The sequence below is a fragment of the Ranitomeya imitator genome, chromosome 2, assembly GCF_032444005.1.
Source record: "Ranitomeya imitator isolate aRanImi1 chromosome 2, aRanImi1.pri, whole genome shotgun sequence".
Classification (NCBI taxonomy): domain Eukaryota; kingdom Metazoa; phylum Chordata; class Amphibia; order Anura; family Dendrobatidae; genus Ranitomeya; species Ranitomeya imitator.
In genome coordinates this window covers 13,718,208-13,745,167 of record NC_091283.1, presented here as the reverse complement: position 1 = coordinate 13,745,167, position 26,960 = coordinate 13,718,208, and the positions used below count along the sequence as shown (strand labels likewise).

At 42.0% G+C, this 26,960-nt stretch overlaps 1 protein-coding gene across 4 annotated transcripts in view; it reads left to right on the top strand.

Moving 5' to 3' along the window:
• Positions 1-26,960, top strand: part of PCDH11X (protocadherin 11 X-linked) — a 1,941,173-nt gene that overhangs the window by 172,020 nt on the left and 1,742,193 nt on the right. For all 4 annotated transcript variants that reach the window (XM_069746098.1, XM_069746097.1, XM_069746100.1 and 1 more), the window contains exon 2: positions 4,058-4,625. In XM_069746098.1, the coding sequence (XP_069602199.1) occupies positions 4,086-4,625 (540 nt within the window). In that variant the 5' untranslated portion in view covers positions 4,058-4,085. The remainder of the gene's footprint in view (positions 1-4,057; positions 4,626-26,960) is intronic.

The window sequence follows — 26,960 nt, the reverse complement described above, 5'->3', positions numbered from 1 at the left end:
ATTCATCTCACACCGTATGTGTCTCCTCACAATCCGATGCTCTGCAGCATTGTGTGGATGGATGGGGCCATGAACAGCTCTGTTTATCCTGAGCTACCTGGTTCATAGGGCCCAAAAGCCACTTATTTGCTTATGAGAATGTGCCTATAAGGGGGCGTTCATGTGACACTTTTGGATTGGATCAGCCCTGTAAATGGGTATTCAGGGATTTGGAGATATGGTGACATCTCTGGTTGTTCTGGTGCCTCTGCTGACGATATATTCTCTGTCCTCAGCACTTACAAGTTTAGCTTTGCTCATCCGGAGCCACCTTGTTCATGGGGAGAATTCCAGTACTACAGTGAAGACTGACACATAGATGGGTAGAGCTGCATAAGATCATCGTCAGTATGAGGACTGCAGAGAGCTGGGCGCCAACTCCTCAGTGCCCAGAATTGGCGGCTATTAGTGGTTGTGTTACCCATGGAGGAGATCATGAAAATTTAGAAACCAAATCACAAGACTTCCCACAAGAGATCGACTGAAATTTCTGGGTCATTTCTCCTTCCCTAAGAAAAAAAAATGACAGGGGAACAAACAAGTGTCTTTCTCTAAGCCGCGGACTGCGCTGACACACTGTAACGACCTGCGATGCAACCAATAACTCACGACTCAGTGTAACATAGTGACCGAGCTGAAGGGTCCGACCGTCCCGCCACACACAATGGGCCTGGTAGTGCCGGAGACCTTACTGAACTGGACGGCCTACATGGAAGGGGTTAACATAGGCCTGTTGCTTAGCAACAACGATGAAACAAACAAATGTAACAATTTAGGCAGATTCCTGCAATTACCTTTAAAAGTGAATTCTAAGGTTCTTTCCTGTTGTCTTCAGTTTGAACATGTGTATTATTTCACTTGCAGTCCTATGTAACACCACAGATAACACAGTGCTAACTCTCTGAGTACAGATAATGTAGTAGATGTCACCTGCAGTCCTATGTAACACCATAGATAACACAATGATAACTCTCTGAGTACAGATAATGTAGTAGATGTCGCCTGCAGTCCTATGTAACACCACATATAACACAATGATAACTCTCTGAGTACAGATAGTGTAGTAGATGTCACCTGCAGTCCTATGTAACACCACAGATAACACAATGACATCTCTCTGACTACAGATAGTGTAGTAGATGTCGCCTGCAGTCCTATGTAACACCACAGATAACACAGTGATATCTCTCTGAGTACAGATACTGTAGTAGATGTCGCCCGCAGTCCTATGTAACACCACAGATAACACAGTGATATCTCTCTGAGTACAGATAATGTGGTAGATGTCAGCTGCAGTCCTATGTAACACCACAGATAACACAGTGATATCTCTCTGAGTACAGATAATGTAGTAGATGTCACCTGCAGTCCTATGTAACACCACAGATAACACAGTGATAACTCTCTGGATACAGATAATGTGGTAGATGTCAGCTGCAGTCCTATGTAACACTGCAGATAACACAGTGATAACTCTCTGGATACAGATAATGTGGTAGATGTCAGCTGCAGTCCTATGTAAATCTCCATATAACATGTGGTGCAGATGCTGGGGTCCCTCCCTATGAGGAATATTCGTGTCTGTGTTTCCGTCCTCGCTCTTTAGGTTCGGCGCTCGCTGAGTGATCACATCTCCGTGGCGGCGGCTCCCAGAGTTATCTGCAGATTTCTCGTTTTCTCGAGAGTCACATATTTTCCTTATTAAATCTGTATTATATGATGCTGATCCCTGAGTGCCAGTCAGTCTCCGGGCATCAGATGAAATCTGACCGTCCGCTGCAGACACACGGAGCGCCTGGTGAAATGATCCGCCGGGTGTGGGGGGACATGGCGCCTCAGGGGGCTCCGGATTATTCGGAATAATCCCCATAGAAGATGTTTCCCTCTGATTTTACAATCTCTGACTCTGGCGACCATTGCGATCACATCTCGTTCCGCGCTGAGCGCTCCATGGTGGCATCGGACGTCGCTCTCGTTGGCGCTCCTGAGTCTTCCTTATACCTTCACCTTGTGATACAAATTATCCCTGGACAGTTTGTTCTAAAGCATAGGGAAAAAAAACCATTGACATCCATTAAGGGGTTAAAACCTTTTTTTGCAGAACGTTTAGGCGCAGTCCTTTAAGGAGCGTGATATTCTGCGCCTCGTCTTCTAATTGCATTTCCATCATGGAGATGTAACGATGTGAGCTAATTGCTGAGCCCCACTGTATCCGCCATATATACGGTTCTGCTATAATTACCCATGCGATAATTTCCTGCTCATTATAGTCCATTATTCCTGACAATATCAGTTCTGAAGTTGATGCCCGTAAACCTGTTTTTCTAAGAGCGAGTCTATTAGACACGGGGTCTGCATGATAAATCTGCATCCGATGGAGATAATCGCCGGGAGAGAACTGCGGAGTGGCCATCACAGGCCCGGACATACTCCGATATCTGAAAAAAGATATTACCGTGTGATCCGAGGCATAAACGTCACAAGGGTGTAAAAGTGGAGAACAGATGCAGTTCTAATTATGGCCACTAGTAGGAGACATTGAATTTGCCTTCACCATGAATGGGATCACAGGGGAGCAGTTTTCCTACTTGCAAAGCCTGATGTGGAGCACAGGAAAGTTTATCTGACCAGGGGGAAGGGAACAGAGCGCAGACCAGGGGGGCTGACAATCTCCCTCGGGATCAATAAAGTGTATCACATATCATTGGTGCAACCTGTGTAGCCGTGCAAGGGCCCGAGAGGTAAGGGGGCCCATTTTCACCTCCAAAGCATTTGGAATTGTGCATTATGCTGAGCTATATGGTTACAAATGGCCCATATGTTGTTCTTGCACAGAGCTAGTGGGTATAGACTAGCTGCTATGATATCTCCTAAACAAGGCACCCTTAGACATGACGATCTCCTGCTCTCCTGTTCCTATGTAGCGTATATACAGAAGCAGCAGTATAGAGGGCATTATACAGCAGAACTGAGTAGTATAGCTGTGAATCCAGCACTTGGTTGAGATAAAACATGTACAAGAAAAGAGCAACATGGAGGACAATATGTTACTGGGCAGTGAGGCTGTTAACCTAGCACCAAGGTGAGACAACATAGTAGAAAGCAGCAGCAGCTTGTGCAGGATCTTACAGAACAGTACTAAGCAGTGTACCTGTGATATCAGTTCTTGGTTTTACTTGCTAAAAAGTAGAAGTCTCCTCTTCACCCGCTGTAGACTTTAATTGGCAGCTGCAATCTGATTCTTCAGTGAGATGGCAGAATTTTTTCAGAGTAAATTATGAGTTTAGAGGGAAAAAAAAGCAGGGACTCCTCCAGAAAATGAAGAAGGGAGCGCATTTCTTTGATATCTTACTACAAAGTTTCTTAAATTTGTACTTTTGATTTGTGCATAGTTCATTGACGTGACGGTGACCAAGCGAGCTTACCTACAGCCGTCTGTCCTCGGCGCTCTGCTTCTCTGGTCTGGCTGTGAGCGCCGGGCAGCCAGAAAGCAGAGCGGTGACGTCACCGCTCTGCTTTCCGGCTGACCGACGCTCACAGCCAGAGCAGGAGGAGAGCAGAGCACAGCGCTGGAGGACAGACGGCTGTAGGTAAGTATGTAGTGTTTGTTTTTTTACTTTTAGGATGGTAACCAGGGTAAACATCGGGTTACTAAGCGCGGCCCTGCGCTTAGTTACCCGATGTTTACCCTGGTTACCAGCGAAGACATCGCTGAATCGGTGTCACACACGCCGATTCAGCGATGTCTACGGGGAGTCCAGCGACGAAATAAAGTTCTGGACTTTCTTCCCCGACCAGCGATCTCCCAGCAGGGGCCTGATCGCTGCTGCCTGTCACACTGGACGATATCGCTATCCAGGACGCTGCAACGTCACGGATCGCTAGCGATATCGTCTAGTGTGACAGTACCTTTAGACTAATCATTGTCTGTTTATCAGATCTAGAGACGTTGTCACTATGATTCATTGTATCCCCTCGTTTGTGTAGCATTTTTTGATGTATTCTTTGTTTTTCCTAGGTCCAGCATTTGAAGAATCATTCTGGAGATGGACTTGCTATCTGCAACCTACGTCTTGGCAGTTTTAATAGCCTGTATCGTATACGAGTCTGGTGCTCAGGAAAAGAATTACATCATAAGAGAAGAACAGGGTGAAAACATCTCCATTGGAAACTTGCTGAGGGACCTTAATCTGACGTTGGACCCCGACATAGCCCTCTCCACCCCACTTCAGTTCAAACTGGTCTACAAGACTGGAGATGTTCCCCTGGTCCGAGTTGAAGAGAACACTGGTGAGATCTTCACCACCTCGAATCGCATAGACCGGGAAAAGCTTTGTTCCGGTGTCTTTACGGAAAATAAATGCTTCTACGAGGTGGAAGTGGCTGTTCTTCCAGATGAAGTCTTCAGATTGGTCAAAATCCGCTTCTTGATCGAAGACATTAATGACAATGCTCCTCTGTTCCCATCTACCGTCATCAATATCTCCATTCCGGAAAACACAGCCGTCAATTCTAGGTTCTCTGTCCCATCAGCCATTGATCCAGATGTGGGAAAGAATGGAATTCAGAACTATGACCTTCTTAAGGTGAGACCTTACCTCCGGCATTGTGCGAGTTGTATTTAATAAGTAGCTACCAACAGCCATGGGCAAATGAGGAGGAGGTGATAGTTCTGGGACTGTGTAGTCTGTTCTTGTCTCCCACCCTCAACTGCAAACTAAGTGGTCTATGTAGTCCTAGCGGTGTCTGTGCCGCGTGTTACATACCCAAACTCCTTCCTCTCTTCCCTATTTCCTGCCATCATTTATTCTGTCCCTCATTGTTTCTACCTTTTATGCTCCTTCCCTCCATTCTTCCCTTCTTTCACACTTTCCCATCCCTCACTCCTTCCTTCTTTCCTTTCTCGCCCTCTTTTATCCCTCTATTCCTCATCCTTCATTTAGTTATTCCTTCCTTTCATTTTCATACCTCTTTTTACCCTATTGTCCTTCCTCTTCCTCCCAGCACCCCTTCAGTCATCTTCCCTTCCTACTCTTTTTTCTTCCTTCTCCCCTTCGTTCCATTCGGCCATCTTTCCATATTTCCTTTCTTCTTTCCTTTCTCATTACCTCCCTCCTTCAGTCTTCCCGTTTTTCTTATTTTCTCTTTCTTCCTTCTGCACCTTTATCCCTCCACACCTCTTCCCTGCTTTGTTTCTTCTTTCTTTATATCCTCACACTTATCTCTCCTGAATTTCCTTTCCTCTTTCTTCCTCCTACTGGCAACCCCTTCTCTGTACATATCCCTATCATTTATCTTTCTTTCTTCCTTCCTTCCTTCCTTCCTTCCTTCCTTCCTTCCTTCCTTCCTTCCTTCCTACCTCTTCCCTTCATTCCCTTTCATCACTTCCCTTCAATCCCTCCGTTCCTCCCTTCCTTTCCTTACTTCCTTTTTAATTCCTTCCCTTCCTTCCTTCCCACCTCTTCCCTTCATTCCCTTTCATCACTTCCCTTCAATCCCTACGTTCCTCCCTTCCTTTCCTTCCTTCCTTTTTACTTCCTTCCCTTCCTTCCTTCCTTCCTTCCTTCCTTCCTTCCTTCCTTCCTTCCGTCTGTTCTTCCTTCCTTCCTTCCTTCCTTCCTTCCTTCCGTCTGTTCTTCCTTCCTTCCCACCTCTTCCCTTCATTCCCTTTCATCACTTCCCTTCAATCCCTCCGTTCCTCCCTTCCTTTCCTTCCTTCCTTTTTACTTCCTTCCCTTTCTTCCTTCCTTCCTTCCTTCTGTCTGTCCTTCCTTCCTTCCCACTTCTTCCCTTCATTCCCTTTCATTCCTTCCCTTCAATCCCTCCGTTCCTCCCTTCCTTTCCTTCCTTCCTTTTTACTTCCTTCCTTCCTTCCGTCTGTCCTTCCTTCCTTCCCACCTCTTCCCTTCATTCCCTTTCATCCCTTCCCTTCAATCCCTCCGTTCCTCCCTTCCTTTCCTTCCTTCCTTTTTACTTCCTTCCCTTCCTTCCTTCCTTCCTTCCTTCCTTCCTTCCTTCCTTCCTTCCTTCCTTCCTTCCTTCCTTCCGTCTGTCCTTCCTTCCTTCCCACCTCTTCCCTTCATTCCCTTTCATCCCTTCCCTTCAATCCCTCCGTTCCTCCCTTCCTTTCCTTCCTTCCTTCCGTCTGTCCTTCCTTCCTTCCCACCTCTTCCCTTCATTCCCTTTCATCCCTTCCCTTCAATCCCTCCGTTCCTCCCTTCCTTTCCTTCCTTCCTTTCCTTCCCTTCCCCTCATTCCCTTTCATCCCCTTCCCTCCCTCCCTTCCCTTCCTTCCCTCCATTCCTCCTTTCCTTCCTTCATTTTCATTTCCTTCCCTCCCTTCCTTCCTACCTTCCCTTCCCCTCATTCCCTTTCATCCCCTTCCCTCCCTCCCTTCCCTTCCTTCCCTCCATTCCTTCCCTTCCCACATGCTAAGAAAAGTAAAAGAAAGGAGTAAAAAGGGTCTAATAAAATGTTAAAAGCATTTAAAAAAAAGTTTAAATTGCCCGTTTGACATCAAGATCCAGAATAGAAAAATGAAATGGCAGAATTGCTGTTTTTTTGGTCATATCACCTCCCAAATAAAATTAGAATATAAATAGACCAGAAAGTTCTATGGAACCCCAAATCATGACTATAAAAACTACATCTCACCCTGCAAAAAAAACAAATCCTGATACTACTCCAGAAAAAGAACCAGAAAAAAAGTAATGACATTCAGAATGTATCAACTGGAGCCAAACTTTCAGTTTAAGTTTTTAGATAATTTTTTTTTTAAGTACGGTAGATAAATTTGTCATCACTTTACCTGTGTTGACCTATAGAGCAAAGATAACAGGATATGTTTTACCTAAAAGTGCAAATATTATGAAAGCAACCGCCCAAAAGAGCTCTAGAATTACTGTTTTGTTTTCAGTTTCACCCCACTTGTAATTTGTTTCTTATTAGTACATTTTATGGTAAAAAGATTGGAGCCTATTAAAACTCCATTTTTTTTATTTCACAAAAAGTCGCAAGTTTTCAATCGGCTATGTCAACGAAAAATACTGACTCCTAGAAGGTGAGGAGAAAAAATAAAAAAAACAAAGTGGCGAAAAGTGTCCGCGTATCCAATAACAGTACATTTTCGGAATTCTGACAACTGGTTTCAGGTATCAGACGATAACGACATAGTGTATAATATCTAGAATTTCTACCTTGTGATGATACAATGTTTCACAGAACTCGTTATTTATCAGTGTTCTTTAGAACCTACCCTGGTGGCAGAAAATGCTAGAAGTGCGTTGGTTTATGTAGTGCACGGTGTAGATGGAGACACCTGAGAATGTATTGTCTGGAGATAGAATGTGAAAGTTTCACCAGTTTTCTTACTTTTCTGCGTTAAATATTTGACAATATACAGAATTGAATTGAGTAGTATTTGGTATAAATGAGGGATATTGATGAAGCCAGAATTAGATTGTCTCTGGTGGCTCAGCAGTGATGTAAGAGTATCGCTTTGTATCAATGTACATTCATCAGCACCATTTCGTTAATGGAACGTTTTGGTTTTAATTCGGCTGCAATCGTTTCCGATGACCTAGATGAGGACTGGGCACGGAGGAGTGTTTAGCAGCTGCTCCTCTGACAGCGCCGTGAGCCACGGACCGTGCACAATAATCGTCCTGTCTGCCTTAAAATATGAAATCTTGGACTTCAGACCACGGTGTCATGAAGCCAAGGCCAAAAAGCCTTCAGCTCGGTCCTATGCGAACTGCAGATGTAAGGGTGGTTTCACACTTGCGTTTTTGTCTGCAGCGTTTTTTGCACAAAAAACTCATGCGTTTTTTCTTCCTATATTTAACATTGAAAACGCATGCGTTTTTTGTTGTACGCGTTTGGTCGCGTTTTGAAACGCATGCGTTTTTTTGCTGCATGCGTTCTTTTTCAGAAATGCAACTTGTAGTATTTTTGAGAGGCGTTTTTTTTGACACATAAAAACGCATGCGTTTTCATGCGTTTTTTTGTGTCAAAAAATACATTGGAGTCAATGGAAACGCATGCGTTTTTAAGCACATGCGTTTGTTTGCTTTAAAAACGCATGCGTTTTTATTAAAAAAAAAGCAGAAAACACACTGATATGCCACCCCCCACCATAAAGGTGATAAAGGGATCCTAACCCTAAAGGGATCCTAACCCTAACCCTAAAGGGATCCTGATCCTAACCCTAAAGGGATCCTAACCCTATCCCTAACCCTACCCCTAACCCTAACCCTAAAGGGATCCTAACCCTAACCCTACCCCTAACCCTAAAGGGATCCTAACCCTACCCCTAACCCTAAGCCTAAAGGGATCCTAACCCTAACCCCTTTAGGGTTAGGGTTAGGGTCCCTTTAGGCTTAGGGTTAGGGGTAGGGTTAGGGTTAGGATCCCTTTAGGGTTAGGGTTAGGATCCCTTTAGGCTTAGGGTTAGGGGTAGGATTAGGGTTAGGATCCCTTTAGTGTTAGGGTTAGGGTTATGATCCCTACCCCTAACCCTAACTATTTCTGTTTATAGTGGGTTTTTTACTTTATTTTGATGATTGGCAGCTGACACACATTTCTCACCATGCGTTTAAAAAACGCAAACGCATGAAAAAACGCATGTAAACGCGTCAAAACGCTGCTTTTTTTTCACCACATGCAAAAACGCATGGGTCAAAAAAACGTGCGTTTTTTCACCATGCGTTTTTTTTTTTTTAAAACGCATGCGTTTTGAAACTCAAGTGTGAAACCAGCCTTACACAACATGGAGACAATCTGTACAACAACCACAGGTGCAGGACGAGCAGAACGTTTATATCATTTTACACTTGTGTCAGATTCACTTTCAGAATTCAGATTCTTCCTGAAGACAGAACTATTTCAGTACCGGATCGCTGTCATTTTAACAACATTTGTAGTGCAAGCAAATAAGAAACTTTGTAATGGATTTTATTAGAAAAATGTGCTTTTTTTTTTTCTCCACATATGAGCCACTTCTCCTCCCCCGCCTCCTGAATTCATCATTCAATGTGAAAAAAAAAGTCTAAAGTTTTGATTGAAATAAGATGCACTGCCAGCTCACTGAGGGATCAGATTACAGGAAAGAAAAGAGTCAAATAGAGATACACAGACATACGGTACTCGTGGTGATTTCTAGCAATTGTTTTATCTCACCCGAGTGCGGAATTCACAGCTACACTGTTCATTATTGCTGACCAGTGTATTATATGCTGCTGCTTTCTAGTAATTGTTTTATCTCACCCCAATGCTGGATTCACCGCTACACTGTTCCTTATTGCTGACCAGTGTATTATATGCTGCTGATTCCTAGTAATTGTTTTATCTCACCCCAGCACTGAATTCACCACTACACTGTTCATTATTGCTGACCAGTGTATTATATGCTGCTGCTTTCTAGTAAATGTTTAATCTCACCCCAATGCTGGATTCACCGCTACACTGTTCGTTATTGCGGACCAGTGTATATAATATGCTGGTGCTTTCTAGTAATTGTTTTCTCTCACCCCAGTGCTGAATTCACAGCTACACTTTTAATTATTGCTGACCAGTATATTATATGCTGCTGCTTTCTAGTAAATGTTTTATATCACCCCAGTGCTGGATTCACCGCTACACTGTTCATTATTGCAGACCAGTGTGTATAATATGCTGATGCTTTCTAGTAATTGTTTTATCTCACCCCAGTGCTGGATTCACCTCTACACTGTTCATTATTGCAGACCAGTGTGTATAATATGCTGATGCTTTCTAGTAATTGTTTTATCTCACCCCAGTACTGAATTCACAGCTACACTGTTCATTATTGCAGACCAGTGTGTATAATATGCTGATGCTTTCTAGTAAATGTTTAATCTCACCCCAGTGCTGGATTCACCACTACACTGTTCATTATTGCTGACCAGTGTATATAATATGCTGATGCTTTCTAGTAATTGTTTTATCTCACCCCAGTACTGAATTCACAGCTACACTGTTCATTATTGCAGACCAGTGTGTATAATATGCTGATGCTTTCTAGTAAATGTTTAATCTCACCCCAGTGCTGGATTCACCGCTACACTGTTCATTATTGCAGACCAGTGTGTATAATATGCTGATGCCTTCTAGTAATTGTTTTATCTCACCCCAGCACTGAATTCACAGCTAAACTGTTCATTATTGCTGACCAGTGTATTATATGCTGCTGCTTTCTAGTAATTTTTTAAATCTCACCTCAGTGTTGAATTCACAGCTACACTGTTCATTATTGCTGACCATTGTATTATATGCTGCTGATTCCTAGTAATCATTTTATCACAACTCAGGGCTGGATTCACAGCTACACTGTTAATTATTGCTGACCAGTGTATTATATGCTGCTGATTCCTAGTAACTGTTTTATCTCACCCCATTGCTGAATTCACAGCTACACTGTTCATTATGGCTGACCAGTGTATTATATGCTGCTGATTCCTAGTAATTCTCAGTACTCAGTACTGGATTCACAGTTACACTGCTCAGTGCTGCTGTATAATGTCCTCCATTCTGCTGCTGCTGTTTCTGAACATGAGCTACACAGAGACAGAAGAGCAGGAATCCCTTATCTCTGTGAGTGCAGTTTATGAGAGACATCATAGCACATCCTTCTCACAGACAGATAAAGATTTGAGATAAGAATAAACAGATGAGAAATGCAGGGTAGGTTATATACTGGTCAGAAATTATATTATTCCTCATGTAGCACACACAGGGCAGTTAAAATGACAGCGAGGCCTTAGGTCTGGCAGGCGGCAGACACGACCATTCGGAACATATTACGTTTTCCATTAATAAGTTTACGGGATACTTACTAAGCTCCTAAGCTCCCCCTAGTGGTGGCACCAGACACAAAAAATAATATTGTGTAAATGCAAAAGATTTGTATCTCCTATATCAGGATAACGGATCTCTGACCTCTACGAAGAAATATATCAATGCAGAACATTGGCTTATGAACGGCATGGTGTTAAACTGTGGAGATTCTTTTTTCATTTCTTTTTCCATCCAGTATTGTCAGACTATACACAATACAAAGCTGTAAAGCATCAGCGCTCAGCATCTATTTTTCGTGTAAAAAAAATCAACTTTTGAACCATACTTCTATTATTTTTATGTTTGAAAAAAACATTGATTATTTGCGGTTAAAAGCAGAATTTCTCTTTCTGCTTTTTTTTTTTCTTTCCTTTCAAACTCGCTCCCAAGTCTAATACAGCAGAGAGGCTGCTTTGTATTTTCTGACAATACCTGACCTATATTGCCGCTGATAACGATGGTCTCATTAGTCTGTGTTCTCACCAGGTTGTACACAGGTATTATAAATTATTGATTATTTCCTAGCTCTACATTATTTTCCATCATTTCATATGTTCTGCCTTGTGGCCCATACACCCTGTAATGACGAATGACCAAAGGCAAAACTGACTAATAGAAAGATGTGTGCAGAACATGGCGAAACCCCCAGTGTCACCGCTGAGATACGGAAAGCCTCGAAACGGTGAAACACCCACACATTAAAACTGCAAATTCAACTTATTCATTTATAAAGTTATAAAATCAAATTAATCTACATAAAAAGGTAATGGATAACATAAATTACCCTGTACTAAGTAAGATACATTCCCTATTCTACTCCAGAGCTGCACTCACTATTCTGCTGGTGCAGTCACTGTGTACATACATTACATTACTGATCCTGAGTTACATCCTGTATTATACCCCAGAGCTGCACTCACTGTTCTGCTGGTGCAGTCACTGTGTACATACATTACATTACTGATCCTGAGTTACATCATGTGTTATACACCAGAGCTGCACTCACTATTCTGCTGGTGCAGTCACTGTGTACATACATTACATTACTGATCCTGAGTTACATCCTGTATTATACCCCAGAGCTGCACTCACTATTCTGCTGGTGCATTCACTGTGTACATACATTACATTACTGATCCTGAGCATCCTGTACTATACCCCAGAGCTGCACTCACTATTCTACTGGTGCAGTCACTGTGTACATACATTACATTACTGATCCTGAGTTACATCCTGTATTATACCCCAGAGCTGCACTCACTATTCTGCTGGTGCAGTCACTGGGTACATACATTACATTACTGATCCTGAGTTACATCCTGTATTATACCCCAGAGCTGCACTCACTATTCTGCTGGTGCAGTCACTGTGTACATACATTACATTACTGATCCTGAGTTACATCCTGTATTATACCCCAGAGCTGCACTCACTATTCTGCTGGTGCAGTCACTGGGTACATACATTACATTACTGATCCTGAGTTACATCCTGTATTATACCCCAGAGCTGCACTCACTATTCTGCTGGTGCAGTCACTGTGTACATACATTACATTACTGATCCTGAGTTACATCCTGTATTATACCCCAGAGCTGCACTCACTATTCTGCTGGTGCAGTTGCTGTGTACATACATTACATTACTGATCCTGAGTTACATCCTGTATTATACCCCAGAGCTGCATTCACTATTCTACTGGTGCAGTCACTGTGTACATACATTACATTACTGATCCTGAGTTACATCCTGTATTATACCCCAGAGCTGCACTCACTATTCTACTGGTGCAGTCGCTGTGTACATACATTACATTACTGATCCTGAGTTACATCCTGTATTATACCCCAGAGCTGCACTCACTATTCTGCTGGTGCAGTCGCTGTGTACATACATTACATTACTGATCCTGAGTTACCTCCTTTATTATACCCCAGAGCTGCAGTCACTATTCTGCTGGTGCAGTCATTGTGTACATACATTACATTACTAATCCTGAGTTACCTCCTGTATTATACCCCAGAGCTGCACTCACTATTCTGCTGGTGCAGTCACTGTGTACATACATTACATTACTGATCCTGAGTTACATCCTGTATTATACCCCAGAGCTGCACTCACTATTCTGCTGGTGCAGTCACTGTGTACATACATTACATTACTGATCCTGAGTTACATCCTGTATTATACCCCAGAGCTGCACTCACTATTCTGCTGGTGCCGTCACTGTGTACATACATCACATTACTGATCCTGAGTTACATCCTGTATTATACTCCAGAGCTGCACTCACTATTCTGCTGGTGCAGTCACTGTGTACATACATTACATTACTGATCCTGAGTTACATCCTGTATTATACTCCAGAGCTGCACTCACTATTCTGCTGGTGCAGTCACTGTGTACAAACATTACATTACTGATCCTGAGTTACATCCTGTATTATACTCCAGAGCTGCACTCACTATTCTGCTGGTGCAGTCACTGTGTACATACATTACATTACTGATCCTGAGTTACATCCTGTATTATACTCCAGAGCTGCACTCACTATTCTGCTGGTGCAGTCACTGTGTACATACATCACATTACTGATCCTGAGTTACATCCTGTATTATACTCCAGAGCTGCACTCACTATTCTGCTGGTGCAGTCACTGTGTACATACATTACATTACTGATCCTGAGTTACATCCTGTATTATACTCCAGAGCTGCACTCACTATTCTGCTGGTGCAGTCACTGTGTACATACATCACATTACTGATCCTGAGTTACATCCTGTATTATACTCCAGAGCTGCACTCACTATTCTGCTGGTGCAGTCACTGTGTACATACATTACAGTACTGATCCTGAGTTACATTCTGTATTATACTCCAGAGCTGCACTCACTATTCTGCTGGTGCAGTCACTGTGTACATACATTACATTACTGATCCTGAGTTACATCCTGTATTATACTCCAGAGCTGCACTCACTATTCTGCTGGTGCAGTCACTGTGTACAAACATTACATTACTGATCCTGAGTTACATCCTGTATTATACTCCAGAGCTGCACTCACTATTCTGCTGGTGCCGTCACTGTGTACATACATTACATTATTGATCCTGTATTATACTCCAGAGCAGCACTCATATTGCTATGTATAGTCATCCAATGTATTATAAACCAGCTTCATAAACTGATGTATAGTTGGAGAAATGATTGTCACGGTACATTTACATGGGACTGCAGTGATGCAGAAAGGTTCATAGCTGTAACTACACTATGAATATTGCAAACATAAACTGCCCGCAGATCGGTTTCCCTTTGATTTTTTGCCTTGTTCACACCTTCCTTTGGTTGCAGAGTTCATCAAAAATTATTTAAAAACAAAAACAAAAAAACGTTTTGCCCGAGTGTCACTGGTCTGTAGTAATTAATGTTAGTTAATGGGCAGCGTATCCCAAGCACTTGTATATTTGCCTTCAAAATGCCGCTTCCATATCCTACAGGGAAATGATTGGGAGCTGTAATGCCGCCACACAGTGTCCCCTCCCGCTCAGTGCTCTGCTATTCCTGGTCCTAAATTCCAGGGAAATGAGTAAAGTAATCCTGCCGTGAGAAATATTACCGGCTAATAATCTGCCTGTGCGCAATTCTCCAGCCTTTTATGTGACCATTACACGGGCAGAGAAGATTTCTATGACTGGATTAGGTTTAAATTTGCTGCATAGAGAGTTATTTCACATGTCCCAGGATTTGTAATCATCTGCTGCACTTATCAAAGCGAGAAGGTGCAGGAAATCTACGGGTCCAGACCAGAACCATGAAATGTAACTGCAGATTATTATACGGCAGAGGACATACAATAAATCTTACAATGTACATCCCTCTATATGCACTGTCCTTACATAAACTTCACGTGCAGCTTTAAAGTATCAATTGTCCTCTGTGTCAAGGGGATATAAAATATCTATTACTATGTAAACCATATAGCAAGAAAATAATGACACTGAGCAGAAATATTCATTGTATCCCATGTCCGTGACATTTCTAACATTAGTTAGTCCTTTTCGCCAAATAAAGTAATACACACACTACATATATCAAGTATAATACCGCCCACATGTATATTAGTGAAACTGCTATAATACTGCACCTATGTACAAGAATATAACTACTATAATACTGCCCCTATGTACAAGAATATAACTACTATAATTCTGCTCCTATGTACAAGAATATAACTACTATAATACTATCCCTATGTACAAGAATATAACTACTATAATACTGCCCCTATGTACAAGAATATAACTACTATAATACTGCCCCTATGTACAAGAATATAACTACTATAATACTGTCCCTATGTACAAGAATATAACTACTATAATACTGCTCCTATGTACAAGAATATAACTACTATAATTCTGCTCCTATATACAAGAATATAACTACTATAATACTGCTCCTATGTACAAGAATATAACTACTATAATACTGCTCCTAGATACAATAATATAACTACTATAATACTGCTCCTATGTACAAGAATATAACTACTATAATTCTGCTCCTATATACAAGAATATAACTACTATAATACTGCTCCTATGTACAAGAATATAACTACTATAATTCTGCTCCTATATACAAGAATATAACTACTGTAATACTGCTCCTATACACAACAATATAACTACTATAATACTGCCCCTATGTACAAGAATTTAACTAATATAATACTGCTCCTATGTACAAGAATATAACTACTATAATACTGCTCCTATATACAATAATATAACTACTATAATACTGCCCCTATATACAAGAATATAACTACTATAATACTGCCCCCTATGTACAAGAATATAACTACTATAATACTGCACCTATATACAAGAATATAACTACTATAATACTGCCCCTATGTGCAGAAATATAACTACTATAATACTGCCACTAGGTATAAGAATATAATTGCTATAATACTGCTCCTATATACAAGAATATAACTACTATAATACTGCTCCTATATACAACAATATAACTACTATAATACTGCTCCTATGTACAAGAATATAACTACTATAATACTGCTCCTATATACAAGAATATAACTACTATAATACTGCCCCTATGTGCAGAAATATAACTGCTATAATACTGCCACTAGGTATAAGAATATAATTGCTATAATACTGCCCCTATGTACAAGAATTTAACTAATATAATACTGCTCCTATGTACAAGAATATAACTACTATAATACTGCTCCTATATACAATAATATAACTACTATAATACTGCACCTATATACAAGAATATAACTACTATAATACTGCCCCTATGTGCAGAAATATAACTGCTATAATACTGCCACTAGGTATAAGAATATAATTGCTATAATACTGCTCCTATGTACAAGAATATAACTACTATAATACTGCTCCTATATACAATAATATAACTACTATAATACTGCACCTATATACAAGAATATAACTACTATAATACTGCCCCTATGTGCAGAAATATAACTACTATAATACTGCCACTAGGTATAAGAATATAATTGCTATAATACTGCTCCTATATACAAGAATATAACTACTATAATACTGCTCCTATATACAACAATATAACTACTATAATACTGCCCCTATGTACAAGAATTTAACTAATATAATACTGCTCCTATGTACAAGAATATAACTACTATAATACTGCTCCTATATACAATACTATAATACTGCACCTATGTACAAGAATATACCTACTATAATACTGCTCCTATGTACAATAATATAACTAATATAATACTGCTCCTATGTACAAGAATATAACTACTATAATACTGCTCCTATATACAATAATATAACTACTATATTACTGCACCTATATACAAGAATATAACTACTATAATACTGCCCCTATGTACATGACTATAACTACTATAATTTTGCCGCTATGTGCAGGAATATAACTAATATAATAGTACTTGTATGTACAAGAATATAACTACTATAATTCTGCCCCTATGTACAGGAATATAACTACTATAATACTGCTTCTATGTACAAGAGTATAACTAGTATAATACTGCCACTATGTATAAGAATATAACTACTATAATACTGCCTGTTATGATCTGGTGGTTAGGACAAATAGTGGACCTGGTAGTTAGAGCACCAGGAAAGACCTGATAGTACATTAACATAGGACAAGCTCTGGGAAGTGGAACCTCTGCTGACCGCAATCCCTAATCCTATCACGCACACTAGAAATAGCCGTGGAGCGCTCCTATCATGACCTAGGCGCCTCGTCACAGCCTCAGAACTAGCTAGCCCTAGAGATAGGAAAAATAAGCCTTTCTTGCCTCAGAGAAAATTCCCCAAAGGAAAAGGCAGCCCCCCACATATATTGACTGTGAGTAAGATGAAATCACAAACACAGAGATGAAATAGATTTAGCAAAGAGGCCCGACAGAAGATAGGAAAGGTCACTTTGCAGTCAGCACAAAACCCTACAAAAGCCACACAGAGAGTGCAGGGGAAAAAAACCTTCCGCACCGACTAACGGAGCGGAGGCGCCCCTCTGCGTCCCAGAGCTTCCAGAAAGCAAGGCAAAATTCACATAAGCATGCTGGACAGAAAAAATAGCAAACAAGAAAAAAGCAAAGCGAAACTTAGCTTCTGCTGGAGGAAACAGGTAACCAGAAAGATCCCGGAGCGAACTAGACCAATGCTACAACACTGACAGCTGGCATGGGGCAAAGATCTAAGTGGAGTTAAATAGAGCAGCCCACTAATGAATTAGCCTCGTCACCTGTGGAAGGAAACTCAGAAACACCCACAGGCACCAGAGAAAGTCCATGGACAGAACCAGCCGAAGTACCATTCATGACCACAGGAGGGAGCCCGAAAACATAATTCACAACAGTACCCCCCCCCCCTTGAGGAGGGGTCACCGAACCCTCACGAGAGCATCCAGGCCGACCAGGATGAGCCAAATGAAAGGCACGAACCAGATCGGCCGCATGAACATCAGAGGCAAAAACCCAGGAATTATCCTCCTGACCATAACCCTTCCACTTGACCAAGTACTGGAGTTTCCGTCTCGAAATACGAGAATCCAAAATCTTCTCCACCACATACTCCAAGTCCCCCTCATCCAACACCGGAGCAGGAGGGTCAACGGATGGAACCACAGGCGCCACGTATCTCCGCAACAACGACCTATGGAACACATTATGGATGGCAAAAGAATCTGGAAGGGCCAAACGAAATGACACAGGATTGATAACCTCAGAAATTTTATACGGACCAATGAAACGAGGCTTAAACTTAGGAGAGGAAACCTTCATAGGAACATAACGAGACGACAACCAAACTAAATCCCCAACACGAAGTCGGGGACCCACACAGCGCCGGCGGTTAGCGAAACATTGAGCCTTCTCCTGGGACAATGTCAAATTGTCCACCACATGAGTCCAAATCTGCTGCAACCTATCCACCACAGTATCTACACCAGGACAGTCCGAAGACCCAACCTGCCCTGAAGAGAAACGAGGATGGAAACCAGAATTGCAGAAAAACGGCGAAACCAAAGTAGCCGAGCTGGCCCGATTATTAAGGGCAAACTCAGCCAACGGCAAAAAGGACACCCAATCATCTTGATCAGCAGAAACAAAGCATCTCAGATATGTCTCCAAAGTTTGATTAGTTCGTTCGGTTTGGCCATTTGTCTGAGGATGGAAAGCCGAGGAAAAAGACAAATCAATGCCCATCCTAGCACAAAAGGCTCGCCAAAACCTCGAAACAAACTGGGAACCTCTGTCCGAAACGATGTTCTCCGGGATGCCATGTAATCGAACCACATGCTGGAAAAACAATGGCACCAAATCAGAGGAGGAAGAAAATTTAGACAAGGGTACCAAATGGACCATCTTAGAAAAGCGATCACAAACCACCCAAATGACTGACATCTTTTGAGAGACGGGGAGATCCGAAATAAAATCCATAGAAATATGCGTCCAGGGCCTCTTCGGGACCGGCAAGGGCAAAAGCAACCCACTGGCACGAGAACAGCAGGGCTTAGCCCGAGCACAAGTCCCACAGGACTGCACAAAAGAACGAACATCCCGTGACAAAGAAGGCCACCAAAAGGATCTAGCCACCAAATCTCTGGTACCAAAGATTCCAGGATACCCAGCCAACACCGAACAATGAAGCTCAGAGATAACTCTACTAGTCCATTTATCAGGGACAAACAGTTTCTCTGCTGGGCAACGGTCAGGTCTATCAGCCTGAAATTTTTGCTGCACCCGCCGCAAATCGGGGGAGATGGCAGACAAAATTATCCCCTCTTTGAGAATACCTGTCGGCTCAGAAACACCCGGAGAGTCAGGCACAAAACTCCTTGACAAGGCATCCGCCTTCACATTCTTAGAGCCTGGAAGGTACGAAACCACAAAATCAAAACGGGAGAAAAATAACGCCCATCGAGCCTGTCTCGGATTCAACTGTTTGGCAGACTCAAGATAAGTCAAATTCTTGTGATCCGTCAAGACCACCACGCGATGTTTAGCTCCCTCAAGCCAATGTCGCCACTTCTCGAATGCCCACTTCATAATTGCGCTCAGCAGGCGAGAATTTTCTAGAAAAGAAGGCACAGGGTTTCATCACCGAGCCATCAGAACTTCTTTGTGACAAAACCGCCCCTGCTCCAATTTCAGAAGCATCAACCTCAACCTGAAAAGGAAGCAAAACATCTGGCTGGCACAACACAGGGGCAGAAGCAAAACGACGCTTCAACTCCTGAAAAGCCTCTACAGCCGCAGAGGACCAATTGACCACATCAGCACCTTTCTTGGTCAAATCAGTCAACGGTTTAGCAATACTGGAAAAATTAGCGATGAAGCGACGATAAAAATTAGCAAAGCCCAGGAACTTCTGCAAGCTCTTCACAGATGTCGGCTGAGTCCAATCGTAAATGGCCTGAACCTTAACAGGGTCCATCTTGATAGTAGAAGGGGAAAAAATGAAACCCAAAAATGAAACCTTCTGAACTCCAAAGAGACACTTTGACCCCTTCACAAACAAGGAATTTGCACGAACGACCTGGAACACCATTCTGACCTGCTTCACATGAGATTCCCAATCATCCAAAAAGACCAAAATGTCATCCAAATATACAATCATGAATCTATCCAGGTACTCTCGGAAGATGTCATGCATAAAGGACTGAAACACAGATGGAGCATTAGAAAGCCAAAATGGCATAACCAGGTACTCAAAATGGCCCTCGGGAGTATTAAATGCTGTGTTCCATTCATCGCCCTGTTTAATTCGCAGAAGATTATACGCCCCTCGAAGATCTATCTTGGTGAACCAACTAGCCCCCTTAATCCGAGCAAATAAATCAGACAGCAGCGGCAAGGGGTACTGAAATTTGACTGTGATCTTATTAAGAAGGCGGTAATCAATACAATGTCTCAAAGAACCATCCTTCTTGGCCACAAAAAAGAACCTTGCTCCCAATGGTGATGACGACGGGCGAATATGACCCTTCTCCAAAGATTCCTTTATATAACTCCGCATAGCGGCGTGCTCTGGCACAGATAAATTAAACAGACGGCCCTTAGGAAACTTACTACCGGGAATCAAATTAATAGCACAGTCGCAATCCCTATGAGGAGGTAAGGCACTGGCTTTGGGCTCATCAAATACATCCCGATAATCCGACAAAAACTCAGGGACTTCAGAAGGAGTGGAAGGCGAAATTGACAGCAATGGAACATCACCATGTACCCCCTGGCAACCCCAGCCGGACACAGACATAGATTTCCAATCCAATACTGGATTATGGACCTGTAGCCATGGCAACCCCAAAACGACCACATCATGCAGATTATGCAACACCAGAAAGCGAATATCCTCCTGATGTGCAGGAGCCATGTACATGGTCAATTGGGTCCAATACTGAGGCTTATTCTTGGCCAAAGGCGTAGCATCAAATCCTCTCAATGGAATAGGATACTGCAAGGGCTCCAAGAAAAAACCACAGCGCCTAGCAAACTCCAAGTCCATCAAATTCAGGGCAGCGCCTGAATCCACAAATGCCATAACAGAATAGGACGACAGAGAGCAAATCAGAGTAACGGACAAAAGAAATTTAGACTGTACCGTACCAATAATGGCAGACCTAGCGAACCGCTTAGTGCGCTTAGGACAATCGGAGATAGCATGAGTGGAGTCACCACAGTAAAAACACAGCCCATTCCGACGTCTGTGTTCTTGCCGTTCAGCTCTGGTCAAAGTCCTATCACACTGCATAGGCTCAGGCCTATGCTCAGAGAATACCGCCAGATGGTGCACAGTTTTGCACTCACGCAAGCGCCGATCGATCTGAATGGCCAAGGACATAGACTCATTCAGACCAGCAGGCGTGGGAAATCCCACCATGACATCCTTAAGGGCTTCAGAAAGACCCTTTCTGAAAATTGCTGCCAGGGCACATTCATTCCACTGAGTAAGCACAGACCACTTTCTAAACTTCTGACAGTACACCTCCGCTTCATCCTGACCCTGACACAAAGCCAGCAAGATTTTCTCTGCCTGATCCACTGAATTTGGTTCATCATAAAGCAATCCAAGCGCCAGAAAAAACGCATCAACATCACGCAATGCAGGATCTCCTGGCGCAAGGGAAAATGCCCAGTCTTGAGGGTCACCACGCAACAAAGAAATAATGATTTTTACTTGTTGAGCGGGGTCACCAGAGGAGCGGGGTTTCAAAGCTAGAAACAGTTTACAATTATTTTTGAAATTCAAGAACCTAGATCTATCCCCAGAAAATAAGTCAGGAATAGGAATTCTAGGCTCTAACATCGGATTCTGAACCACAAAATCTTGAATGTTTTGTACCCTTGCAGTGAGATGATCCACACAAGAGGACAGACCCTGAATGTCCACATCTACACCTGTGTCCTGAACCACCCAAAGGTCTAGGGGAAAGAAAGACAAAACATAGTGCAAAGAAAAAAAAATGGTCTCAGAAGTTCTCTTATCCCTCTATTGAGATGCATTAATACTTTGGGCCAGCTGTACTGTTATGACCTGGTGGTTAGGAGCACCCGGAACGACCTGATAGTTAAACTCACACAGGACAAGCTCTGGGATGTGGGAGCTCTGCTTACCGCAAGCCCTAATCCTATCACACACACTAGAAATAGCCGTGGAGCGCTCCTGACCAGACCTAGGCGCCTCGTCACAGCCTAAGAGCTAACTAGCCCTAGAGATAGAAAATAAAGCCTACCTTGCCTCAGAGAAATTCCCCAAAGGTAAAGGAAGCCCCCCACATATTTTACACATATTACTTACTAAATAGACAGAGGATAGGAAAGGTAACTTTGCGATCAGCACAAAAACCTACAAAAGACCACGCAGAGTGTGCAAAAAAGACCCCCGCACCGACTCACGGTGCGGAGGGGCCACTCTGCATCCCAGAGCTTCCAGCTAGCAAGACAAAATCATGATAACCAGCTGGACAAGAAAACAGTGAACAAATAATGACTATCAGGAACTTAGCTTCTGCAGGAGAAGGCAGGTCACCAGAGAGATCCAGGAGCGAACTGAACAAATGCAAAAACATTGACAGCTGGCATGGAGTAACGATCTGAGAGGAGTTAAATAGAGCAGCCAACCAAAGGATAAACCACGTCACCTGTGTAAGGAACCTCAGAAGCAGCAGCTTCACTCATAGCCACCAGAGGGAGCCTATAGACAGAACTCGCCGAAGTACCATTCACGACCACAGGAGGGAGTTCGACAACAGAATTCACAACAGATCACGCTAGCACAGTGAGAAAAGTCTTACGGTGCAGAGGTGAGTTCACCACAGTTCAAATTCACCACAGTGACATTCTCCTGGTGAACTGTGGTGAAATCACCCCTGGGGCGGCTGCGTGCTGCTATTTTTAGGCGGGGGTGGCAATATCCATGGCCCCTTACCAGACTGAGAATACCAGCTCCCAGCTGTCAGCTTTAGCAAAGCTGGTTTTCAAAAAATGGGGGGGACCATGCGCCGTTTATTTAAATAATTAAAAAAAAAAACAGCATGGGGGCCCCTCTATTCTTGATAACCAGCTTTGCTAATGTCGACAGCTGAGCGTTGCAGCCCCCAGCTCTGAGTTTTGCCTGGTTAGTAATCAGAAATACAGGGGAAGCCAAATCACATTTTTAAAAAAAATTATTTATTTAGAGTGCGGGAGCCGGGTGATGAATTCTTGCTTCCGCCGCTCCTGCTCTCTCTGTTATTAGCGGCAGCAGGCATAGGCTGAAGGGAGCAGTAGTCCCATCAGCCGACACCAGAGACCGGAGGTAAACTTTATACTTCCAAGCACAGCTGCGTGCTTAAGGTGTCATTTGACAGATTTGGAGCCGTGGCTCTCTGACCGGCAGTAGTGATTGTACCGACAATCAGAAGCAGTGTTTGCCGAGAGCTCATGTTCGGGGGCCAAACCTGAATAGTAGGTGTTCAGTACGGACGCCGAACTTTACTGTTCTGGTTCGCCCATCTCTATGGATTACTCTCCACCATACTTTACATGGCCATATCAGATCTCTTGGTTGCTCTCCAATATTCTCTCACTATTCTCATTCAATCTCATGTACCGACATCCATGGCATTGATACATATGAAATCCAAAGAGAATTAAAAGCAGAATTTCCCTTTAAATCTCACCATTTCTGAGTAGACATTTCTGAAGCATTGCTCTCCCAGAGACCTTGCTGTTTTCCTTTTCATCAGTACATGCAAGACATCCTAACATCTCAGGACACTCCATGTTTCCAGCTATGTTATGCAGCTCTGATGATTCCTGTTTGCTTTCTCGTTTTATACTTTTAAAAAAAACAAAAAAAACAAGAGAATTTATTCTGTATGTTATTTCTGTATTGATATGAAGGAGAAAGTAAATAATAATAAAAAAAATAGATAATAAAAATAATACTAATTATATTGATAGAAACAACAGAAAATTAATAAAAAAGAAGGAAAATAAGAAAAAATTATTATAGTGTGTGTATGTGAATGTCTGTATATCAGCTATCTATGTATTATCTATCTATCATCTATTATCTATCATCTATTATCTATCATCTATTATCATCTATTTATTATCTATCTTCTATTATCTATCTAGTATCTATGATCTATTATCTATTTATCTATCTATCTATCTATTATCTATCTATTATCTCTCTATTATCTATTTATCTATTCTCTATCGATCATCTATATATTATCTATTATTTATCTGTTATCTATCTATGTATAATCTATCATCTATGTATCTATTATCTATCAATGTATTTACCTACTTAAAGTAAAGCATTTTCTAGAGTATAATTTGTTCTATTGACATCTTAACAATAGTCAGGATAGTCATTGTTTCCTTTGGCCCAGACATCCTAATCCTCTTTAGGCTGAATTCAGTAGACATTGTTTTGGTGCTTGTGCTTTCTAGTGCACGTAGAGCACATGGAAACAATGTAGTTAGCGCACAATCCACATAAACTGTTTAACCTGTCCTACATTAGTAGACTGTTTAGTGGACACACATTCATACGTCAGACCTAGAATTGTAAATTCTGGTGTAAAACACCTTTTAAAGTCGCAGTCTTCACACCATTTTTGCCAAATTGGGCCTCACCGAGGAGGAGTTGGAGTGATACATGGTAACGGCCACATGACAGATTCATGATAAGTGTCTGTGTCCCTGAAGCAATAAATGTTACTCCAGCTCACGAGCCGCTAATAAGATGCGCAAAACCCATTATATGGCGTGCGTCCGTTAATGAATCTTATTCCCGCACATACAAAGCTCCAGTCTTAAGGAATCCGGGCAATCCAGTATAAACATGTCCACTTCTACCCGACATGTTAATGGTCGAATCAACACACAGTCGTGTACTGTCGGTTGTAAAGTACGGTAATTAAAACAAAAAAAAGTATGATCGCATGGGGGGGAATGGAGTAAATAAATAAAAAGTAACAATATAATATTTAAAGTCACTCCGGTGTGTAGGAGTGTGGGAACTTAATACATTGGAAAGTGATAAAAAATAACGGATCGGGCACCATGTGTCTGCTATCAGGCGCACTTTAAGGTATAAGATGCCGCGATCAGTGTTCGGTGCGTTTTTCATGCTGCAGAATAAATGTAGCATGTTACAGTTCCAGCAAAGTGGATGGATTCATGGAAATCTCATGATGAAATCTCATGAAAAAATGACCGGCGGTGCGGGTTTAAAACCCATAAGTTACCATTTACACACGCGGGTTTAATGTATTGATTCTCCCCATAGAACTGCATTAGATGTGGAAAATCAGAATCTAAGAAACGCATGCAATCTGCACACGACTTTTTTTTCGATAAAGTCAAATAACAGGAAGTATCAAAAATCAAAGCAGCGTCGCAGAAAACATGACTCCACAATCTAAGAAGTCAAAAAATGTCCTAGGAAGGCATGCAAAATGTGCAGGAAAAAAACAATGAAAAAATGAACTTAATTTACCTGATAGATGCAAAAAATCTATCCTGGTAGACTTAATGGCTGGACAATACACGGTACAGTCTGTTTCCTGGGACACATGTGAATAAATATCAAATGCAAAACTTAAAAATAGTGTAAAAATAATATACAGTATATCTTAATAGAATGGAAAATCATGAAAACAATCGTAAAAGAAATGAGATAACAATTGAAAAATTAAAAAAAAAAGACAAACTGCTTGTTGTTCGGTTGCGATATCGTCCGTATAAATTAAACAATAAAGTCTCTCCCGGATATACAGTATCTGTGTAGGAAGGACGGCTGGAGAGTCCCCGACGACATCAGATTAGGACCATGTCGTTATCAGGTGCTTGGTGACTGTACCGGGTGTCATCATCCATCATCCATGCAGGTCTCCCGCACACAGGGACGCCACGTGTTAACACCTTCCGTCCGGGTTGGACCTGCTGCGCTCCGGCTCCTCCTGATTCCGGAACTGCAGCTGAATTAAACCTTTCTTTGATCAAACGGTCAATAGGAATATTGGGGTCTGGGAATTGCTGTCCTCCCGGCTTAGATTTGTGCACGCCTGGTTTGAATTAATCTGGGTTGTCCTCCCGGGAGAACGTGTTTCTACTGTAAAGCTCTAATGTAATTTTTGTACGGGCGGAAGATGGATGGCGGCGCGCAGAACAGCCGCCTAAACACTTCTGGTTGGGTTTTAATGTGATGCAATCAGGTCTGAAGCATTTCCCATTACTCTGCCTATAGAATGAATTTCCAGGGACATCAGCGACTCTTCCTGGAAGCTCGGTAATGGGACTGGATGGAACCATTTGGGTTTTTCTACAATTTACAGCCTGTAGGGGAACTCTGCTTTTGGTCATCACTTTGGGAGTTTGTAGAGGAGGATGAATTATAGCATTATCATGGGACCATGAGTTTGCTCCTGCCTTCCCGCCACCACCAGAGTTTGGGGTCTGTGAGTTTGGACATCTTTGGATTAGATCCGTCATATTAATGGGGTTTTTTTTGGTTACACACTACAGAGAACATATTTCCTATAGAAATGCCATTCCAATTATTCCAATTAATAGGAATCTCCAACCAGAAAGCTACATCACATTGATAGGAAATTCAATATATACAGTTGTGTGAAAGTGTTCACCCCCTTCCTGATTTCGTATTCGTTTGCATGATTGTCACACCGAAATGTTTCAGGTACAAAACAATTGTAAATATTAGACAAAGAGAAATCACAAAATAATCACTATCACACTACCACCACCATATTTTACTGTTGGTATGATGTTCATTTTCTGAATGCTGTGTTACTTTTACTCCAGATGTAATGAGACATTCATCTGATACATGGACTGATACATGGAGATAACTTTTCATTATGGGAGAAGACTGCCATTGTGATTTGAAGCCAATGGACACTCATTGGCCTCAGTTTGAATCCTTAAATTGATCGATGAAGGGCAGATAAGCATTTATCTTGAGAACAGCTCA